At 44.4% G+C, this 17,691-nt stretch overlaps 1 protein-coding gene and 1 pseudogene across 1 annotated transcript; one reads left to right on the top strand and one right to left on the bottom strand.

The window, feature by feature from the left end:
- The first annotated feature begins 1,543 nt into the window (after positions 1–1,543).
- On the top strand, positions 1,544–16,002 carry LOC131904884 (palmitoyl-protein thioesterase 1-like). Its single transcript, XM_059255877.1, has 4 exons — positions 1,544–1,637; positions 2,290–2,405; positions 3,751–3,825; positions 15,912–16,002. Exons 1-4 carry the CDS (start codon positions 1,545–1,547, stop codon positions 16,000–16,002), a joined length of 375 nt encoding a protein of 124 aa, XP_059111860.1. The 5' UTR covers position 1,544.
- A 334-nt stretch (positions 16,003–16,336) lies between these two features.
- Positions 16,337–17,691, bottom strand: LOC131904883 (dynein light chain roadblock-type 1-like; annotated as a pseudogene).

The raw sequence follows: 17,691 nt of genomic DNA, 5'->3' as shown, positions 1-17,691 counted from the left end.
TCTACACAGGAAGTGTTCTTTTATCTGTTCCTGCTGAGGGGAAATTCATGGGACATCAGCTTTTCAACTTTGCTATACCCCAACACGACTGTCAACATTTGTGTAAGGTTTTATCTGGATGTATGTTTACATTTTTCTTGTGCCTCCATCTCCAGAAGATTCAGTGCCCTCTTCTTGACTCTTCGGGTACCAGGCCCACAGGGAGTGCACATACAGACATGCAGGCAAAACACTCACAGACACAAATAAAAACAAAAGCATCTTTAAAATGTTCAAGTTTATGTATGTGTATTTGTGTGAATGTCTTGTATTCAGGTGCTCAAGAAGACAGAAGAAATAGTGGTTCCCCAGAGTTGGAGTTACAGGTGGTTGTGAGTCACCAGACCTTAGTGCTGGGACTAGGGTCCTCTGCAAAAGCACTTAACCAATCAACCATCTCTTCAGTCTACGCCACCACACACTCACATACACACACACACACACACACACACACACACACAGACTCACACACCATTTCTTTTTTATACTATGTATTTTGCTAAGTTGTAAGAATTCTTTATATATTTAAGAATTCTTTATATCTTCTGGATATTGACCTCAGAAATATGTTTCACAAATATTCTCTTTTACTCTAGAGACTGACCTCACCCACTCGCTTCCAGCTTCTTCTTCTTTTTTATTTTTATTTGTGGTTTTTGAGACAGAGTTTCTCTGTGTAGCTTTGCGCCTTTCCTGGAACTCTCTCTGTAGCCCAGGCAAGCCTCGAACTCACAGAGATCTACCTGCCTCTGCCTCCCGAGTGCTAGGATTAAAGGCATGCACCACTACGGCCCGGCTGCTTCCAGATTCTTACACTGTAGTGTGAGACCCCCATGGGGATTATTAAACTGAATCTCAGTTGAGAAGAATGTGGCAGCAGTATTCTGAACCCACAATGATCAAAAATTAGTTCAAAATTAAAGGTGAAGTGAATGGAGTCCTTCTGGTAGTGTGTGCGTCTCCTGCTCCACTGGAGCCTTGGTTCTGAACACCAAACACATACACTTTGCGTCGTACATGCTGTCCTGCCCTGAGTGCCAGCAAATGCTGCCTCAGCACTCTGCTCAGACTTCAGGTTACTGTATGTTATGAACTCAGATCTTTGATTGTGCATACAGTATTTATGCTCTAATAGAAACAGTGGTTTAATTACCAGAATCAAAGACTTTTAATATTTTCTTCAGCGTTTAAATACCAAGTTAATGTGTTTCAACGTTGGATTTTAGAATTTGCTATTTGGTGGGGCTAGATAGATGGCTCAGTAGTTAAGAGCACTGGAGGATCTGGGTTCAGTTCCCAGCCCCAACATGGCAGCTTATAAGTGTTCATAACTCCAGTTCCAGAGGACCTGAGATCCTATTCTGGCCTCTGTGGCTGCACACAAGTGGTGCAGAGACATACATAAAGGAAAAACACCCATACGCATGAAATAAATAATAAATACATCTTTAAAAAGTAATGTTTTGATTCATGATTTCCATCATTGTTTTTGTTGTCTAGAGGACATGCTAAGTAAGGACAGCTTTATAAAGCTTGTTGAAAGGTTAATACCTGGAATGGACATTGTGCCTCTAGAGATTGGGAAGAACGTAATAGAGGTAAGACATCAGCTAAAAGTTTGCTGCTAAGTTTGGCAGACAGTGCCATTTGAATACTATGCCTTACAAACCATATCCCCACTGGTTTCATATGGTTTTGGGATGCAGGATTTTTCTATGTTGCCCAGGCTGGCCTGGAACTTGATCTCCCTGCCCCAGCCCCTGAGTGTTGGCATTGCAGGCATGTGCCATCCTGCTCATGACTCTAATGGAGACAGGAGGGTCTCACCCTGTACAAGTCACTTTTCTGTTGCTTGTAAAAACACTGTGATGAAAAGAAACTCATGTAGAGTTTGTATGGACTTATGGTTGTAAAGGGATAAGAGTTCATCACGGCAGAAAGACATGACATCAGGAGAAGGAAGGTGAGAGAGCACAGCTTCCAGTGCAGACAGGAAGCAGGGAGAGCAACCTGGAAGTGAGGCAAGGCTGTGAGCCTTAAAGCCCACCCCAGTGATAGACTTCCTACAGAAACGCTGCACCTCCCCACATATTCCCTAATCATCACACCAACTGGGAGCCACGTGTTTAAATATCTGAGCCTATGGGGACATTCTCCTTCAAACCCCCTTGACTTAAGTCAGTTCCCTTCTTAGAGAAGATGCCGGTTACCAACAGTCCCACCTTTGATTTCTCACTGTCCACTCTTTAGGATATGGAGAACAACGTCTTGAATGCCAGTTCTGAAATGTGTCAGATTCTTGCTAATGATCCTAATTTGCAGCAAGGCTACATTCCTATTTCATTCTTCAAGAGACTCCAGATGCTGTAAGTATCCTTCTATTCCTTAGCAGCACTTACATGGAATTGAAGTTTTTTTCTATTCCAATAAACTGACTGTAATGATTTGGATCCTCCCATAGCCATGAAAAGAATTTATATTTATTCTTAAGATGTCCCTATGAGAAGCTTTGTGGACTTTATTTTCTCTGTGTGTGTATGTGTGTGTTCCTCTGTGTGTGCACATGTGTGAGACCAATGTTGGGTGTCTTCCTCTGCCTTACCATTTTAGAATATTTTTAAAATTTTATTTATTTATTTATTTATTTTCAAGACAGGGTTTCTTTGTGTATTTTTAGTGGCTGTCCTGGATCTCGCTCTGTAGATCAGGCTGGCCTCGAACTCACAGAGATCCACCTGCCTCTGCCTCCCAAGTGCTGGGATTAAAGGCGTGCACCACTGTTGCTCAGCAAAATTTTATTTTATATTAATCATGTGGGCATGTGCACATGTGTGCAATGCCACTGAGGCCAGAGGAGGGCATCTGATCATCTCAAGCTGGAGTTACAGTTGATTGTGGTTGCTAGGAACCGAACTTGAGTCCTCTGTAAGAGCAGCAGACACTTTTAATCGCTGAGCAATCTCTTCAGCCTTCTACTTTACTTTAAAAATTTTGAATTATATCATTTACTTAGTGTGTGCTTGCTGGATAACATGATGATGATGATGAGGAGGAGGAGGAGGAGGAGGAGAAGGAAAAAAAGAAGGAGGAGGAGGAGGAGGAGGAGAAGAAGAAGAAAAGTCTCTCCATGAATTTGTACCTCATTACTGAGATAGCTTGGCTGATTGAGAAGCCCCAGAGACCCTCCTGTCTCTACCTCCCCGGAGCTGATATTATCAAATTACTGCTATGCCTGGATATTTTGCTTTTTTGGTGGGGGTTGGGGAGCACGCAATCCAGGCTCAGTTGCTCACATTGCATGACAGCACTTCACTGACTGAGCCATCCCCCAGCAGCTCTTGCTTTATTTTATGTCTCACTTTTTAAAAATGTTTATATATTTACATATGAGTGTTCTGTCTGCATGTACACCTGCATGCGTGAGGAGGTCATTGGACCCCACTATAGATGGTTGTGAGCCACCATGTGGGTGCTGGGAATTGAACTCAGGACCTCTGGAAGAGCAGTCAGTGCTCTTAACCTCTGAGCCATCTCTCCAGTACTCTCTTGATTTGTTTTAATGAAAGGTTTGTCATCAGCCTTAGGGGAGGAAGATCCTGTAACTCCGTGGTTTGGGGACCCAGGGTGTATTAAATAGCTTAATCTGCGAAGTGACTGTTGATACATTCCAATCTGACCTTCAGAGCTGACAGCCACCTTTGATTTCTCCAGGAAGGACCTTGCTGAGAAATGCCAAATACCTACCATGAAAGATATGGTCTCAGTTTCTGGTAGAAAGTTTAAAAAGTAAGTTCTGCCTTTTAAAAAATTTGTTTTTATTATTTTATGTGTATGGGTGTTTTTCCTGCATGTATGTCTAAGAGAATGTCTGATTCTCTGGAACTGGAGTTACAGACAGTTGTGAGTCACAAAGTCAGTGCTGGGAATCAAATTGAAGATCTCTGGAACTTAATTATCTTTTTTTTTTTAAAGGTTTTTTGAGACAGAATTTCTCTGTAACAGCCCTAGCTGTCCTGGAACTAGCTCTGTAGACCTGGGTGGCCTCGAACTCACAGATATCCGCTTGCCTCTGCCCCCTCAGTGCTGGGATTAAAGGTGTGTGCCACCACTGCCTGGAGAATTTACCTAAATTAAGAACCTCAGCTCTCAACTGCGGAGCCTTCTCTCCAGTCCCTACTTTCACTTCTTTATCCCCACTGTTCTCTTTTCTAACCTGTTTCCACCTGATACTTTGGATTTTTGTTTCCCTTTGAGATAAAGTCTTGCTTTGTATCCCAGGCTGGCGTCAAACTCTAGCAACACTCTTGCCTCAGCCTTCTGAGTGCTGGATTATAAGTTTGTGCCATCACAGCCAGCACCCACTCATTAAAGAAAAAACCTAGCAGTTTGATTGCATTTGAACACAACTGCCCTACTCAATACTCAAATTGTATTTGAAGTCAACAAACCAGCCATCACTAATGAGGAAGAAGTGTTTTGGGATTGCAAATTCTGTGGCACAGGAGAATCATTAGCGCTCTCTCTCTCTCTCTCTCTCTCTCTCTCTCTCTCTCTCTCTCTCTCTCTCCATATTAATTGACAGGATTTCATGGGGGTGAGATGGTTCCAGCCACATGGCAGGCAGTACTTGGAGAGTGTTTCTGTGTGTGTGCAGATGTCTGCAGGTGCAGGAGAGGCCAGAAGCAGGCATCAGATCCCCTAAAACTGGAGTACAGGCATCTGTGAAGAGACTGATGTGGGTGTTGGGATCCTAACTTGGGTCCTCTGGAAGAGCAGTGCACACTTAACTACTAAGCCAACTCTCCAGGCCCTAAAAGTAACTTCCATTACACTTTTTTATGTATTGTGTGTGGTCACATTTGAGCCATGGTGTGCTAGTGGAGATAGAGGATAAGTTAACGGAGTCAGTTGTGTCTTTCTCCCATAGGTACTCAGGGACTGAACTCAGGTTGTAAGGCTTGGCAGCAGCTGCCTTTACCTGCTGTACCATCTCCACAGAGAGGAGTCAAGGATGACTCCAAGTTATCAGTTTGAGCAACTGGCTGAATAGTATGGTCATTTACAGAGATGGGGAGCCACTGGAGAGGAACAGAGGGCGTGTGTGTTTGTTTAGGCAGGCAATTTGACTGTGGTGTGAAGAGACAGGATGTAGACTTCATGTGTAAGCACAGTTGGAGATGGCCAACCAATAAACTGGCAAACCAATGGCCTTCCAATTTCAGGCCATTGAACATACGTGTCTGAAGTTCAAGATGGTGACAGGGCTGGACATATTCAGAAATGCATATAAACATTAATATACATTATACATACAGTGTATACATTACTCTTGTTTACTTTAACTTTTATTATGGGAAAATTATACATTTACACAAAAAGAGAGTAGCAGAGTGAATATTTTTGTGCTTACTTTCATCCCTCCTTAACATTTGTTAGTTTTGGTCTGGTAAGACGGCTCAGTGGATTAAAAGTGGTTGCCAGGCAAGCCTAACCAGCTGACTTAGACTGTCAGATCCCTGGTGGAAGGAGAGACCAACTCCAGAAAGTTGTCTCTGCCCTCCACACCTCGGCCATGGCACCCACATTCACACTCAAACTTGTCCCATGTCTCCAACTCCTCTTCCAAGGGCCACAGTAGTTTAAAGCAAATTCCCGTCCTGTGGCCCATAAATACTTGTCATTAAAGAGAAGAAGCATTTAAACTGGTGTGGTGGCATGTGTCTTAATCCCAGCCCTCAGGAGATGGAGGCAGTAGGATCTGAAGTTCAAGATCAGCCTTGGCTATAATAAAGTGAATGTGAGGCTAGCCTGGGATACAAGAAATAATGCCTCAAAAAAAAAAAAACCCTAAAAAACAAAACAAGAACCCAAATTGGGTTTAGAAATATACTATTTCATGGAAACCCTGATGCAAAATTTTGATCAAAATGCATTCAAAAGTAACCAGAGAAGCTGGGTGTAGTGACAAAGGCATGTAATACCAGGATTTGGGAGGCGGAGGCAGGCTGATCTGTGAGTTTGAGGATAGCCTGGTCTAATCAGTGAGTTTTAGGACAGCTAGAGCTACATGGTGAGTCCCTGTGTCAAAAAGGGGGGTGGGGTTTAGGGGATCAGGAATGTAAGCTAGAGAGATGCTCATTTGCTAATAACCTTTAATTGCTCTTGCAGACTGATAAGAAGACTTTCCAGACTTTTTAAACGACAATGATGGGTCACAAGACAAACCCACAGCGAGTGCAAAGCATCCTGAACACACCAGTGCTCTGCACCCCATGGTGAACTCTTGGGACACAACCTAACTGCAAAAGGCCAACCCTGTCTGCAAAGAAGAACTAGTCACCTGCTTAAGCACACACCTCCCCCCTTTACTCTCTCCTCCTCTTAGCTTGGTAAAAGGGTTCTAGTCTGTAAGAGAGGCATGCTTGCTTAGTGTGAGCTCTTCTCAGGTTCTCTGAAATAAACCTGCATGCATTTGAGTCCAGTCTCCTGACTTCTTTTTTCCACATTATTTCCTAACATAATACCCAATCCTGGAACAGTCACTCTGAGCAGGAGGCCCTCTTGCCACCCAGGGAGCATGTGCAGCAGCAGGGCACCCAGGGCTGACCCTTAGATCCTGAGGTGTCCCTGAGTTAGTTCCACCCTGTCTCTGAGCCTCCCCTACTTCCCCCCACTCACCCTCCCTCTGTCAGCCCTCTGGATGGAGAACTGCAGATTTCCTTGGACCAATGACCTGTTCATCCAGACTGGTGGGTCCTGGCATTGGCAACTCTCAAATCTCAAAACTCTAGGCTTGTTTCACCAACTGCTCACTTGTTAATGCACTTGGCTTTCCTCTTGTCTCTCCCTCCCTCCCCTAAAGCTCCATCCCCTCCCCTCTTTTTTCACCTGAATTAACCCCAGAAAAAAATGAAGGTCATTCTCTCCCTGCAGTCAGACATGCAGCCTGAGGATGGCCTGTGAGGTGATGAGTGTCTTCTGTCTGGATGAAATTTGGGGCTCCCTCCTCTTCCCTGTACTCAATCCTTCTCTCCAGGAGAGGATCGCCATCTCTGTTAGAGCTAGGGACCCCATCCTCTAACAGACACCCTAACTTCTCAACCCTCCTGGCTTCTCAAAATTCACTTCCAGGGATTGAACTCAAGACTTTGGGCTTGGCTGCAGCTGCTTTAACCACTTAAACAGATTTTATTTCAGGATGAGTGTGTGTCCATGTGAGAAATTAGGTGAGGTCCACAGAGGCAGCACCTCCTCAACACTGTGCTTCATGGAAGAAGAGGCTGTGGAAGGAGGACAGGACTCTGCCTTGTGTTGGGACTAGGGAGGGAGACTTGATTTTCATCCAAGGCTAGTCATGGCAGGTGGTGTTTGTTCTGGATCTTGAAGGAAAACAAGTATTCCAATGGGTAAAGATGAAATTACAGAGGAGGAAGCTTTAGCTAGTGAGAGCAGGAAGAAGGTGTCTTATTACAGATCCAGCCAGGGATCCAGACTGTCATGGAGGGCATGTGTTGAGTGCAGCAGAGAGATGTGGGAACCTGGCTTCTTCTTATCCAAGCTGCAATCTGGTTTATAGCCAGAGACTCTTGTCACTGGTGTCCCCTCTTTATCACTTGTGTGTTCTATGGACAGTGTTTTCTCTTCTTCTAGATTCAAAGTATCAATTACCTACTCAAACATTTTTTCTTGAAAAACATTAAAAACGTTAAAAAGAATCTGTTAAGTAGAATGTGTGCACAGTACAGTGAGATCTGCAACACTGGCTTTATATAGGAGGAAGTGGTGAAGGTGAGTCAGGACGACACACCTTTAATCCCAGCACTCAGAAGTCAGAGGCCAGGAGATCCCTGTGAGTTCAAGGCCAGCCTGGTCTACATAGCAAGTCTCAGGATGGCCAGGACTACACAAATAATCTGTCTCAAGAAAAATGAAAAATTAAAAAAAAAAACCCCAGAACTTGGTGGTACATGCTTTTAATTTCAGCTCTCAGGAAGAAGCAAGTGGTTCTCTAGGGTTGATGGCAGCCTGGTCTATAGAGCAAGTTCCAGAACAGCAGGGTTACACAGAGAAACCCTGTCTGGAAAAACAGAAAAAAGAAAGAAAGTCATTTGGTCAACAATGGGTCAGGGGTAAAGGTGCTGCTACCAAGCCTGACTACCTGAGTTTCATCCCTGGTACCCAGGTGGTGGGAGCTGAGAATTGACTCCTCAGTGTTGTGTTCTCACCAAGACATCCACCATACATGCCCACACACATGTGCATCCACATTCAAAATAAATAAGTAAAATGTAATAAAAACATAAGACTAAGAGAGGGTTCACTGGTTAAACATACACAGTGGTTTCTCAGAACACTCAGGCTTGCCTGCCAGAACCCACAGCATCTGTAACTCCAGTTCCAGGGGACCCAGTGCTCTCTTCAGTCACTCCAGATACCTAGCACACACATGGTGTACATACATACATGCACACACACGTATACATAGAATTAAATAAATGAATCATTTTAAGTAATAAAAACAAAGAAAGGAAAGTAGGCTCGGGGCTCGGGAGAGAGCTCAGTCCGTGAAGGGCTTGCTGCAGAAGTGTGGGAACTGATCGGATCCACATCCACAGGTGTGGGACGTGCACCTGTCATCCCTGTGCTGAGGAGTGAGGACAAGGGGGTCCCTGGGGCCACACAGTCTACCCACATCACCAGGTTCCAGGGTTAATGGGAAACTGTATCAAAAATAAGGTGAGAGGGATTGAGGGAGAAACCAGATAGGTCTCTGTCATGTAGCCCAGGTTGTCCTGGAGCTCTCTGTGTAGCTGTGGATGACCTTGAACTCTTGCCTCTCTTAACTCTGCCTTATAAGTGCTGGGATTACAGGCCTGGGCCATCCTACCCAGCTGGTATTTTACTGTATACACTTCTGTATGGTTTGTATTTTTACAGCAAGGATACATAGCAAGACTCACACTGTGTGTGTGTGTGTGTGTGTGTGTGTGTGTGTGTGTGTGTGTGTCTGTCTGTCTGTCTGTCTGTGTGTTTGTGCATGTGGAGGCCCAGGATGTTCTGAGGTGTCGTTCCTCAGGAGTCATCTACTTACTTCTGAGACAGGGTCTCTCACTGGCCTGGAACTTTTTTTTTTTTTGGTTTTTCGAGACAGGGTTTCTCTGTGTATCTTTGCGCCTGTCCTGGAACTCACTTGGTAGCCCCGGCTGGCCTCGAACTCACAGAGATCCGCCTGGCTCTGCCTCCCTTTTGAAGTAGTCTAGGCTGGGTGGCCAGAGATCTCCAGGAACCTGCCCAGTGCTAAAATTACAAGCACTCATCACCCTGCCTGGAATTTTCACCTGGGTTCTGGGGAGCAAACCCAGGCCCTGGCACTTACAAGGCAAGAACCTTACTGACTGAGCTGTCCCAGCCCTTTGTTGGATTTTATTTATTTACTTCTTACTTATTAACTTAAAGTTAATGGTGTTCTGCCTGAATGTATATCTGTGTACCATATGAGTGCCTGATGCCCATGGAAGCCTGAAGAGTGGGTCAGATCCCTTGGAACAGTCGTTACCTGTAGTTATGATCCACAATGATAACCTGGGTCTGTTGGAAGAGCAGCTAGTACTCTTATCTGCTAAGCCAGCTATTCAGCAACCCCCACCCCAGTGCTTTCATTTGTTAAACATAGAATCTCATTATATAGTCCTGGCTGGACTGGAAATAGCTATGTAGCAAAACTGGCCTAGAACTTGTGGCAATTTTCCTGCCTCTGCCTCAGTAGTGCTGGGATTATAGGCTGGACCACCATGCCTGCTGTGGAAACACAACTTTACAAAGAAGAATAAAATGATATATACACATCAACAGTTTCATGTAAAATGCTGCACTGACCAGTTATGGCAGCACACAACTTTAATCCCAGCACTTGAGGCAGACGCAGGTGAATCTCTCTGAGTTCAGGCAGCAAGGGTTATGTAGAGTGTCCCTCAAAACAAAACTGGCCTGGCTAGGGAAGAGACTGGTTCTGTTGATAAGACCAGGGTGTGTGGGGGGGCTACTGCGGGGGGGGGGGGAGAACTTCCCTCCCTGAGGTTAATTGTCACATCACCCCACACCCTGAATGACACCTACATCCTGTTTCTTCATAGCACAGAGGCATCACCTTCTAGAACAGAGAAGTGTACAGCATAGCATGGATGTGAATACACACCCATACCACACCCACCCACTCACACCCCCGACACACACTCACACGCACACACACACAATAAATAAATGAATTTATAAATATGATACAAATTAATGTCTGTTTCTCAGAGGTGGTTTGGCAGTTAAGGGCACACACTGTTCTTCTCCAGGACTTGAGTTCAGACCCCAGCACTCTCCTCAGTTGGCTCACAACTGCCTGCAATTCCAGCTCCTGGGGATCTGACGCCCTCTTCTGTCCTCCACAGAAACTGCACTCACAGGCACATACCCTTCATACATATAATATTTAATAAATCATTTAAAACTTAGAAAATTTAATTTCAGGCTGGGGAAATTGCTCACTAGTTAAGAGCACTGGCTGCTCTTGCTTAAATCATAGAATTAAGTAATAAATGATTAACTCTCAGCACCCACATAGGGGCTCATGACTCTGTGTAGCTGAGTTTAAGCTGGTCTGACACTATCTTCTGGCCACCATGGACACTAGGTACGCATGTGATATACAGACATACATGCAAGCAAAGCCCTATACAACATAAAAATTATATGATATAATTAATTTAAAAAGAAAATGTCATTCTGGCCAGGCATTGTGGTCACACCTATAATAGAAGTACTCAGAGAGAGAAGCAAGAAACGTAAGAGTTCAAGATCCTTACATAGCAACATGTTGTATCAGGAGGGAAGGAAGGAAGGGAGGGAGGGAGGGAGGGAGGGAGGGAGGGAGGGAGGGAGGGAAAAAGAATCACTGTTCTGTGTCATGAGTCCACCATACAGAATCCCACAACATTCCCTCAGTTTTTCTGCCCAGACCGCTCTTCCCTGCCATCTGTCTGGCTGGTCCATCTCTCCTGCTTCTAAGACACTGCGGGTTCAGTAGAGAGGAAGGACACAGTGACCTTCAGCAGGGCTTTAGCAGGAGAGCTACAGCATTGTGGTCACAGACAGTCATGGGGGACTTGAAGGGAAGGAGACTTCAGTTTAGAAACACGGAGGGAGTTTCTGGCTCTTTCAGGTTTCCAGGATTCAGTTAAGGTTTTATATCATGTAACCTGTGTGTTACAAGCCAAGAAAGCATGGGAAAAGTAAATGTACGGTCATACCTGTATAAACATATAATACTACCATAAATTCACATCAAGCTGGATTTTAGCTCTGTGTCTCTGATTGGAATGCTCTCTAGCAGTTTAAAGAGGGAGAATTATTCTGGGCAGCTAAAGAAAATAAATTTCTTCCATGGGAATTCAGTGATTAAAATCAAGTACTGCATGCAAAGTCTGTATATTACAAGTAAAGAAATAAAAAAAAAAAAAAAGAAAGATTACTAATTAGCCAAGGATTGAGAGGCTGTGGTTTCTCTGTTAGGTGAAAACTGGCTTGGAATTATGAGCCTTCTCCACCATGCCCAGCCTTCCTCAGCCCTAAGCTTTTGCTGTTATAATTATTACCTTGTTTTAAAAGATTTGTTTGTTTTTATGTGCGTGAGTGTTTTGCCTGCGTAGATGTAAGTGCACTGCACGTGTGCCTGGATCCAGCAGAGACCAGAAGCTGGTATTGGGTCCCTGGAACTGGAGGTACAGATGGCTATAAACACCATGTGTGCGTTGGGAACTGGACCTGGGTCTTCTGCAAGAGTAGCAGGTGCTCTGGACTGTTGAGCCGTCTCCATACCCCAAGCTTTAGTGTCCTGCTTTTCTGGCTAAACTGCAAGTTGTTCTAATTTTTCTCAAATATTCATTTCCTTTCAGTCCTGGGATTGAACCAAGGGCCTCACAATGCTAGGCAAGCACTCTGCTATTAAGCTATGCCTTCAGCCATATCTGTTTTGTTTGTCTGTTACGTTTTGTTTTGTTTTGTTTTGTTTTGTTTTGTTTTGTTTTTTAGAGACAGAGTTTCTCTATAGCCCAGACTGGCCTGGAACTAGGATCCACCTACCTCTGTCTCCCTTTGCTGGGATTAAAGGCAAGCACCACCACGCCGGGGCCAGGCTAGATTTTCCCAAAGGTATTGAAGGAGGATTTTTAGGAGGAGGATGAGATGCAAAGTAGTGATTCAGAGGAGAGTGCAGTCTGGGTAGAGAGGGGTCCAACAGAGGGGAAGTGGAGCAGATTCCAGACAGCTGTTGAGAGGTTCTGTGCACTTGACAGCTAGCTGTGAGGGGCTGGGGGTGGGAATGATAGCAGCAGAGTGAATGAGCTGTAGGAGGACAATGGCCTACAGATTTGGGCTCCAGAAAGAACAAAAAATGAAAGTTGGGGACATTTAAGGCGTCTGTGGAGGTCAGAGACAGAGCATGCACTGGGGAGAAGTCGGTTAGGTGGAGTCTCACTGGGGAGACCCAGGCAGACTGGAGAGCAGGGGAAACTGTGGACTTTTAGGTTTGGGTAGACAGGCAGACCCAGCAGAGCCTGTGGGTAATTTGCCTGACTAAAAAGCTTGTAGTGAGACTGAGGAGGAACATCCAGCTGTCAGAGCTCTGTGAGGATGCTTGAGAGAGACAATGAGAGACACCCAGTACAGGGCTGGGTGGAATGTTGTTCTCTCCTTCTCCTACGTGGGTCCCAGGGACGGAACTCAGGTCATTATCCTGGCAGCAGGTGTCTTTACCCACTCCAGCACCATGGAGCCTTGTGTACTGCCTTCTTTAATCCCATATAGTGCATGGAAACCTAGAACTTTCTATGTAACCAAGGATAGACTCTATCTCCTATTCCTCTTGCCTCTACTGCCCAAGTGCTAGGAAACATTCATGCCTGACTTATTTGATTTTTGCAGAAAGTGTCTTATGTAGCCCAATTATCCCATATTTGATGTGTAGCCAAGGATGACCTTTTTTCCTTTTTTTTTTCTCTCTATTTTATTTTGTTTCAGTATTTATTTTAAGACAGGGTCTTCTTCTGTAGCTATATCTGTCTTGGAGCTCACTGTGTAGTCCAGGCTAGCCTGAAATCTTTCACGATTCTTTTGTCTCTGACTTCTGAGTTCAGGGAGTACAGGAGCCTCAAGTCCAGGGTCTCAAAGGCAACCTTGAACTTTCCAAATTGTGGGGTTACAAAAAGTGCACAGCCCAGAAAGAGACATGAGGGAACATCCTGAAGGGTGGTGGGAGGTCAGGAGAGTTCAGTGTCCTGGATCCCAGTGGAAAAAAATGTTCCCTGAAGAAGGAACAAGCCCCCATGGGGTCCCAAGGCTGGGGAGGCCAAGGAAGGTAAATGACTGCAAGTTCATCTGATCATTAGTGAGATTCTAGTGAGTTCCTGCACACTCTGGAGTGAAACTCTACCTCAGAAACTAACAAACAAACAACACACATCAACAAAACCCCACACCAATGAATTAGGAAGAGCGCAGGTCAATGGACCACAGGTAGGCAGGTCCATCAGGAGCAGCCTGAGAACTGATTTTTGAACTAGCCATGTCAAGACCTGTATCCATCTTGACAGAAGTAGTTAGAAATTGATCTTTTTGGAATGGGTTAAAGAAAACCACAGAGAGGAATTAGTCAGTGAATATGGACAGCTCTTGCAAGGCCTCTTCAGACCCCAGGGCTGTCACTGAGCACAGCTGTGTTGTTCTGGAATGTCTTTGGTGCAGGGGTAAAAGATTCACCAGAGCAGAACTTACATTAGAGTTTTAATGAACTACAGACTCTGTGGACAGACACACAGCAGGCTGGTTCTTAGAGAGAGAATTGCACCCCAGCAGGAGTGGGACACTTTCACCACAGTTAAGAACAGTTTCCTGGACCCCTTCATTTTGTCCTCTGTGTGCTTGTTTGAGCAGACAAGGTGGGCAGCTCACTATTTGTCCACAGTGACCCCTGTCACACCAGGTGTCCATTTGGGGTGCAGGCTCTTTAAGCTCCAATTGTTTGTAAAGCAGCACAGGTCACTCTGTCAGGATCTGAGAAGCAGGGGAGTTGGTTTTCACTTTTAGCCTTTGCTTGTGTGTGCCTCAGGCACTTCATGTACCTCATCCTGGTCCTGGCAATCCTCCTGCTTCAGTCTTCTGAGTGATGAGATTACAGATTTGTGTCAGCACAGCTGCCTCCCCCTTTGTTGTTTTTAATTAATGTGATGAGCAGCCGAGAATAACCTTGACTTCTAATCCTCCTCCCTCTGTCTGCCAAGGGCTGGGACCATATGTGTGCTCCCTTGTCCAGTTTACACAGTCCTGGGGTCCTGCCCAGGGCCTGGTGCATGCTGGGAATGCTGTCCTCAGAGCTACTTCTCCAGCCACACATGGCCTTCTGCAGCTTGTTAGCACCCGACAGACACATCTACACAGAAGTGTTCTTTTATCTGTTCCTGCTGAGGGGAAATTCATGGGACATCAGCTTCACCATTTTCAGTGCCCAATTCGGTGGCCTTGAGCCTGTTCACCAGCTGAGACAACCACAGCTTCTCTCTAGTTTCAGAACTGTGAGCACCAGACAAACTTTCATATGGTGAAGTCATTGTGTCCTCCCCCTCCTCTCACTGCTGATAACCTCCCCTGTTCTCTGTGCCGTGGGGTTTCTTATTCTGGACACAACAGGTGAAGTTGTGGATGATTTGTCTTTTGTGTGGGGTTACTGTGCGGAACATGCTTTGAGGTTCATCCAGGTTGTAGCATGCTTCAGTACTTCATTCCTATTCATGGGTGAATAGTATTCCATTGTGTGACTAAACCACAGGTTATTCATCCAGTAACGGACATTTGGGCTGTTTTTACCTTTGCTATTACCACTATACTGCTGTAAACATTGTGTAAGGTTTTATCTCGATGTATGTTAACTTTTTCTGTGTGTATAAAGGTAGGAGTGCAATTACTGGGTCATTGGATGATTACATCCTTAGTTACTTTTTAGGCAGTGCCGTACTTTTCCACAGGGGTTGCATTGTTACTTTTCCACCAAAAAATGGACAAGTGTTCCTATTTCTTTATGTTCTCAAAGTCTGTCTGGTCAGAATTAGAACTTGGTTGTTTTATTTGCATTTCATTAAAGACTGATGGTCCTGTGGTCATTTCTGTCTTCTTGGAGACATGTCTTTTCATCCTTTCCCTTTTCCTTCTTTATGTTTTCGGTTTGTTTGTTTGTTTTTTTTTTGTTTTTTTTTTTTTTTTTTTTTTTTAGATTTTGATGTTCTTAACATTTATTTATATTTATTTATTTTATATGTATGAGTGTTTTGCTTGTATGATTGTCTGTGAACCCTATACATGCAGTACCCACAGAGGTCAGAGGAATGTTTTAGATTCTCTGGAATTGTTTCAGACAGCTGTGAGCCCCATGTGGGTGCTGGGAGGAGCAGTCAGTGCTCTTAACCGCTGCGCTATTTCTAGGGTTCTATTTATTTATTTTGAATGCCTCTGCCTTATGAATTTTGGAAGAAAGGCATCCACCACTATGCATATTTATTTACATTTTTCATTTCACCTGTGTCTGCAGAGATGACTGACTAGTCAAGAGCATCAGATGTTCTTGCTGAAGACCCATGTTGGGTTCCCAGCACCCACATGGCAGCTTACAAACTGCTTGTGCCTCCATCTCCAGAGGATGCATCTCCCTCTTCTTGACTCTTCAGGTACCAGGCACACAGGTAGTGTGTATACACACATGGAGGCTAAACACTCACACACTGAAAATAAAAAAAAATCTTTAAACTTTAAAATTTATGTGAATCTCTTGTGTGCAGGTGTCCACAGAGGACAGAAGAAATAGTTGAACCCATAGTTGGAGTTAGAGGTGTTTGTGAGTCACCAGACCTTAGTACTGCAAAAGAGTAACACAACTTAATCAATCAACCATTTGTTTGATTTGCCTCAACACACACACACACACACACACACACACACACACACACACACGATTTCTTTTTTTTTATTTCGAAGTTATTTTTAGTTAAAGAAAAAAACAGGCTTTCCAAGGGTGACAACGTGAACTGTGGGTCAGAAGGAAGCTGTGTGTGGGCTTATCATAAGCTCTTCCTCCAAAGCCTGGAAATGAGAACTGACTGGATCACCAGAGACACTCCTTGTTGGGGTGGGCATGGTCTATATGGACTCTTGGGCAACCACCCTGTGCCCACTGACATGATTAACACTATTATTCTGGGGGATGTTAAGTTAAGGAAAGACACAGGAAGCCGAGACAGTGGCTTATTCTGTTATTCAGTTGGATTCTGAATCACAATCAGGAAATAGTCTGTATCTAGTGCAACCATAATCTCATTTTTCTTGGAGCGATTTCAAGGAAGGTTAGATCATTCTGGGGGTCAATTTCATGCACAGTGCTCGTGCCTTCAAGATGAAGTTGTGCATTTGGTTGGAATATTTTGTAGTAGTGGGCTTGTCCGTGGTGCTCTTGATGGGAATGTCTTACGTGTTCACCACAATGATTCCCTGCACTCTGTTCTGGCTCTGAAGTCTCTTGAATGTTTCCTCCACCTCTGCCTGCCAGAAAAGGAGACCAAGGTTAGCTCATTTATCTAACAAGCAAGGAACACCCAGGCATTTGGCACTGCCCCGAAGCTGCCCAGGCCAGGCCCATGTAGAGTGCGCCTTAGGCCACCACTGGCACCTAGAGCTTTAGCCCCAGCCCACACACTATTTCTTAATTTCACTATTTGTCTTGCTAAGCTGTAAGAATTCTTTATATCTTCTGAATGTTGAACTCAGACATATCCTCATTTTTTTCTGGAGCCTGAACCCATCCACAAGCTTCCAGCTTCTTATACTGTGGCGTGAGAACCCATGGGGGATTATGTAACTGAATTTCGGTTGAGAAGATGGTGGCAGGAGTGTTCTGAACCTACAATGATCAAAAATTAGTTCAATATCAAAGGTGAAGTGAATAGAGTCTTTCTGGCAGTGTGTGCATCTCCCGCTCCACTGGAGCCTTGGTTCTGAACACCAAACACATGCACTTTGCATTGTGCATGCTGTCCTGCCATGAGTGCCAGCAAATGCTGCCTCAACACTCTGCTCAGACTTCAGGCTACTGCATGTTATGAACTCAGATCTTTGATTGTGCACACAATGTTTATGCTCTAATAGAAACAGTGGTTTAACTACAAGAATCAAGGACTTTTAATATTTTCTTCAGTGTTTAAATACCAAGTTAATGTCTCTTTTTATGTATTGTGATTCAGTGTTGGATTTTAGAATTCGCTGTTGGTGGGGCTGGATAGATTGCTCAGTAGTTAAGAGCAATGGAGGACCCATATGGCAGCTTACAACAATTTGTAACTCTAATTGCAGAGGACCTGAGTTCCTCTTCTAGCCTCTTTTGTTACTGTACACAAAAACATCGATACACACAATATAAAAACTTAATGTTTTGCTTCATGAATTTTCATCGTTGCTTTTGTTGGCCAGATGACCCCCTTGATACAGATGAAATGATGGCTGAAGTGGAAACACCTCGAATTTACTTCTTACCTCAGGAGCTTTGGAAGAATGTGAAGGAGATAACAT

This window comes from Peromyscus eremicus, chromosome 2 (assembly GCF_949786415.1).
Source record: "Peromyscus eremicus chromosome 2, PerEre_H2_v1, whole genome shotgun sequence".
NCBI classification, from domain to species: domain Eukaryota; kingdom Metazoa; phylum Chordata; class Mammalia; order Rodentia; family Cricetidae; genus Peromyscus; species Peromyscus eremicus.
This window is presented reverse-complemented; position numbering and strand designations above follow the sequence as displayed.

What these genes read in the sequence shown, in the direction of transcription:
- LOC131904884 (XM_059255877.1), top strand. Translation starts at nt 1,545, where the DNA reads ATGCTAAGTAAGGACAGCTTTATAAAGCTTGTTGAAAGGTTAATACCT. An exon ending in TTGGGAAGAACGTAATAGAG is followed by an intron (nt 1,638 to 2,289) that starts GTAAGACATCAG and finishes TCCACTCTTTAG; the next exon opens with GATATGGAGAACAACGTCTT. An exon ending in TCTGGTAGAAAGTTTAAAAA is followed by an intron (nt 3,826 to 15,911) that starts GTAAGTTCTGCC and finishes TCTTGTGTGCAG; the next exon opens with GTGTCCACAGAGGACAGAAG.